General features: G+C 50.7%; 1 protein-coding gene across 1 annotated transcript in view; it reads left to right on the top strand.

Moving 5' to 3' along the window:
• Window positions 1-2362, top strand: part of itsn1 (intersectin 1 (SH3 domain protein)) — a gene marked incomplete at its 3' end in the record, with an annotated part of 59512 nt that extends 57150 nt beyond the window's left edge. The window contains 6 exon segments of the mRNA XM_083923547.1: window positions 365-486; window positions 715-797; window positions 1565-1648; window positions 1876-1940; window positions 2017-2125; window positions 2214-2362. Coding sequence (XP_083779673.1) covers window positions 365-486; window positions 715-797; window positions 1565-1648; window positions 1876-1940; window positions 2017-2125; window positions 2214-2362 — 612 coding nt within the window.
• Between the last annotated feature and the right edge of the window lie 2638 nt (window positions 2363-5000).

Raw genomic sequence — 5000 nt, 5'->3', positions numbered from 1 at the left:
TCCCTCACACACCGTCCTTCACACACCGTCCCTCACACACTGTCCTTCACACACCGTCCCTCACACACTGTCATTCACACACCGTCCTTCACACACTGTCCTTCACACACTGTCCTTCACACACTGTCATTCACACACTGTCATTCACACACTGTCCTTCACACACTGTCCTGCACACACTGTCATTCACACACCGTCCTTCACACACTGTCCTTCACACACTGTCCTTCACACACTGTCATTCACACACTGTCCTGCACACACTCCGATTTCTTTTATGAAAAACAGGGTTTGAAACCTCTTGTTTATACTTAAAGCTGCAGATATTTGACCTGCATCTGAAACTTTGAAATCTCTTCCTCAGCCGATCTTCCTGAACGAGGTGCTGGTGAAGCTGCCGACGGACCCGTCCGGTGACGAGCCGCTGTTCCACATCTCTCACATCGACCGGGTTTACACGCTCCGGGCCGAGAGCATCAACGAGAGGTCACCGCACGCATCATGGACGCACCTGCTGGCTGTTTGGCTCCAGAACTGTACCTTATAAACCGTGTGTGTGTGTGTGTGTGTGTGTGTGTGTGTGTGTGTGTGTGTGTGTGTGTGTGTGTGTGTGTGTGTGTGTGTGTGTGTGTGTGTGTGTGTGTGTGTGTGTGTGTGTGTGTGTGTGTGTGTGTGTGTGTGTGTGTGTGTGTGTGTGTGTGTGTGTGTGCGCAGGACGGCGTGGGTTCAGAAGATCAAAGCAGCTTCAGAACTTTTCATTGAGACGGAGAAGAAGAAGAGAGAGAAGGCGTATTTAGGTATTTGTCCTTCAAGGCAAAACGTGTGTTAAAGTGTCCTCTAGGAGCATAAACGTGTGCTAAAGTGTCCTCTAGGAGCATAAACGTGTGTTAAAGTGTCCTCTAGGAGCATAAACGTGTGTTAAAGTGTCCTCTAGGAGCCTAAACAGGTGTTAAAGTGTCCTCTAGGAGCCTAAACAGGTGTTAAAGTGTCCTCTAGGAGCATAAACGTGTGCTAAATTTTCCTCTAGGAGCATAAACGTGTGTTAAAGTGTCCTCTAGGAGCATAAACGTGTGCTAAAGTGTCCTCTAGGAGCCTAAACATGTGTTAAAGTGTCCTCTAGGAGCATAAACGTGTGTTAAAGTGTCCTCTAGGAGCATAAACGTGTGTTAAAGTGAACTCTAGGAGCCTAAACGTGTGCTCAAGTGTCCTCTAGGAGCATAAACGTGTGTTAAAGTGTCATCTAGGAGCCTAAACAGGTGTTAAAGTGTCCTCTAGGAGCATAAACGTGTGTTAAAGTGTCCTCTAGGAGACTAAACGTGTGTTAAAGTGTCCTCTAGGAGCATAAACGTGTGTTAAAGTGTCCTCTAGGAGCATAAACGTGTGTTAAAGTGTCCTCTAGGAGCATAAACGTGTGCTAAAGTGTGTGTGTGTGTGTGTGTGTGTGTGTGTGTGTGTGTGTGTGTGTGTGTGTGTGTGTGTGTGTGTGTGTGTGTGTGTGTGTGTGTGTGTGTGTGTGTGTGTGTGTGTGTGTGTGTGTGTGTGTGTGTGTGTGTGTGTGTGTCAGTGCGTTCTCAGAGGGCGACAGGCATCGGGAGGCTGATGGTGAACATCGTGGAGGGAATCGAGCTCAAACCGTGTCGCTCTCACGGTACAAACTCTTTTTATTATTTATTATTTTATAGTTTTGTCCATTTGACCATAAACATAATTACGGCGTGTGTGTGTGTGTGTGTGTGTGTGTGTGTGTGTGTGTGTGTGTGTGTGTGTGTGTGTGTGTGTGTGTGTGTGTGTGTGTGTGTGTGTGTGTGTGTGTGTGTGTGTGTGTGTGTGTGTGTGTGTGTGTGTGTGTGTGTGTGTGTGTGTGTGTGTGTCCAGGGAAGAGTAACCCGTACTGTGAGGTGACCATGGGCTCCCAGTGCCACATCACTAAAACATTACAGGTATTTCTGTTTTTATCTTTATTATTAAAGATGAACGGGTGTGTGAGCTGAGTTTGACCCTTCTCTGTCTCCGTAGGACACGTTGAACCCGAAGTGGAACTCCAACTGTCAGTTTTTCATAAAGGACCTGGAACAGGACGTCCTGTGCGTCACCGTGTTTGAGCGGGACCAGTTCTCCCCGGACGGTCAGTCGCCATCGCCACGACGACGACACCAGGAAATACATAAACGGCTTTATTTCATATTTAATATTTCATATTTGTCCCCCCTCAGACTTCCTGGGAAGGACGGAGATCCGGTTGGCTGAAATCAAGAAGGACCAGGGCTCCAAAGGACCAATCACCAAGCGGCTGCTGCTCCACGAGGTTCCCACCGGAGAGATCGTCGTCCGGCTCGACCTGCAGCTGTTCGAAGAACCCTGAGGAACGAGAGCCCGGACCGGACCTCATGTGGACCGGACCGGAGCTAAGGAAGAGGATGTGGACCGGACCGGAGCTACGATAGGAGGATGTGGACCGGAGCTAAGATACGAGGATGTGGACCAGACTGGACCGGATCAGTGTATGTTTCATGAGGGCTGCACATCCAGAACATCCAGAACATCCAGAACATCCAGAACATCCAGAATACTCAGAATATTCTGGATGTTCTGGATGAAAGCAAAGACCCGGACGTTAAACCCCGGACCAGTTTTGTTTATTTTCAGTGGTTGAATCGAGCTTTTCCCGCTCCGTGTTTTGCAAAGACCCAAACAGAACCAGAGCTCCTGTAAACGTCTCCATCAGGTCACATTCGCATGCGTCGCGTCTTAAACTTAAACCTTCCTCTAAACCGACGCTGATCGGACGTTCAGACTTCCTCCGCGGCTCGTCCTCAGAGCGATCTGAGGGTGAAACACGGTGGAGGATCTTTCTCTCTCTCACGCTGCATCCAGTTCAAACGCTTTGGCGTCGCCGCGTGGAGCAGATTTCCCCCAAAGACGCTCGTGTGTGTGACAGCGTCTGCGTCTAAACGGGGCCTCATGGTGCGTTCCAGTCGTACTCCAAAATCGGGATTTCCGAGCTCCGACTCGTAACCTCTGACCTCGGAAAGCCCCAGAGTGGACATTTAAAGATGGCCGCCCCGGGTGTGAACCGTAAGTTTGAAATACGGAGAAGGAAAAAATCATCTACCTTCTGCGTATTTGTTTCCTCTTCATCCTCCGTGTTTGCAGGTTTGGTTTAATCCTAATTTTTCTCCCAATCTTTATTGAACATGTTAAAAAAATGAAATAAAATAAAATAAAATAAGGAAAAATAATCAAATTGGATCCTGAGCGATAAATAATAAAACAAAAACAAAGAGAAGAACGAGAGAGAAAGAAAGAAAACAAACACACAGAGATTCAGAAGAATCCAATGTTGATGACCTCCGTAGGGGCGGCCATCTTGTTTTACTTCCTACTTTTTTCCGACTTTGTGACTGAAGCGCTGATGACTCGGCTGTGACGTCACTCCCAGCTCCCGAGGTACCTGGAACGCACCGTGAGTGTGGTGCATGTGTGCGCGTAGACCGGCTGCGTCAAACTCCACAACCTTGACGTGATCTCGCCGGACAAATAGAATTACACCGCGGGCCAGATTAGGCCCATGGGCCTGAGTTTGACACCCTGTGGCGTGGACTTATGGAGGCGATGACGCAGACGCCAACGTGAGTCGGTCTCATCCGGAAGGTCGGCTGAAGACCCGACTGTGACGTCACCCTGGCTGTGACGCCGCCCTGACTGTGATGTCACCCCGGCTGTGATGTCACCCCGGCTGTGATGTCACCCCGACTGTGACGTCGCCCCGGCCGTGACGTCACCCCGGCCGTGACGCCACCCCGGCCGTGACGTCACCCCGGCCGTGATGTCACCCCGGCCGTGACGGCGCCCCGACTGTGATGTCGCCCCGGCTGTGACGTCGCCCCGGCTGTGACGTCACCCAGACTGTGACGACGCCCCGGCTGTGATGTCACCCTGACTGTGATGTCACCCTGACTGTGATGTCACCCCGACTGTGACGTCACCCCGGCTGTGACGTCACCCCGACTGTGACGTCACCCCGGCTGTGACGTCGCCCCGGCCGTGACGTCACCCCGGCCGTGACGTCACCCCGACTGTGACGTCACCCCGACTGTGATGTCACCCCGACTGTGACGTCACCCCGGCTGTGACGTCACCCCGGCCGTGACGTCACCCTGACTGTTCGGAGAACGCTCCAATGAGCCTGCTCCCATCCTTGGTTTTCCCGCCCTTTCCTCACGTGTTCTTGTCCGGAGCAGCTCCACCTCGCCGTCGCTCCACCTCAGTGAAGCTCCGCCCTCACGGCTCCTTTCAGACTTTAAAGAGAAATCAAGATCCAATGATGATGTTTCTGTTCCGGTCCGGTCTCCCTCCTCTTACGACGCTCTCACAGACACTCCAGACAATCCCCGACTCCTGTGCGTGTGTGTGTGTGTGTGTGTGTGTGTGTGTGGACAGGCTCATTAAAGGTACGGTTCAGTGTTGGTTGTACTCTGTGCAGCTCTCAGAGTCTCCGTGTGTAAAGGGACCTTTTGTTTTTTTGTTTTTTACTCTGTTTTGAACGTTCGCTGAACATTGTTGCGTTTGACACAAATGTACAGGTTTGATGCTAACGATGCTAACGATGCTAATGTCCCTCTCACCTTATGATAATAATAATAAATATAATAACATTACTGCTGGAACAGGGAGCAGGTGCAGCAGCTGAGGGGCTGTAAAGGAGTTAGCGTTTGCTCTGGCCCTGGTCGTCGCCCGTGGCCATGGCCCTGGTCGTTGCTGTGGTCTTGGTCGTGCCCGTGCCCGTGCCCGTGCCCGTGCCCGTGCCCGTGCCCGTGGCGGTCACTATGCACGACCCTGCCACCAACATGCTCGGTGCAGCAGAAAATGACTTTAGTGTGCGTCGTCTGGAGGACTGAAGCTGCAAAATCAGAAATAAATACATAAATTAATAAATTAATTAATAGGACATTAAATTTACCACAAATAATATTAAAAAATGAGATAAAAAGTGGCATAAA

The sequence above is a fragment of the Echiichthys vipera genome (genome assembly GCF_963691815.1).
Source record: "Echiichthys vipera genome assembly, chromosome: 11".
NCBI lineage: Eukaryota > Metazoa > Chordata > Actinopteri > Perciformes > Trachinidae > Echiichthys > Echiichthys vipera.
Note: the sequence above shows the minus strand (reverse complement) of the source record. Positions and strands in the feature narration are given on the sequence as shown.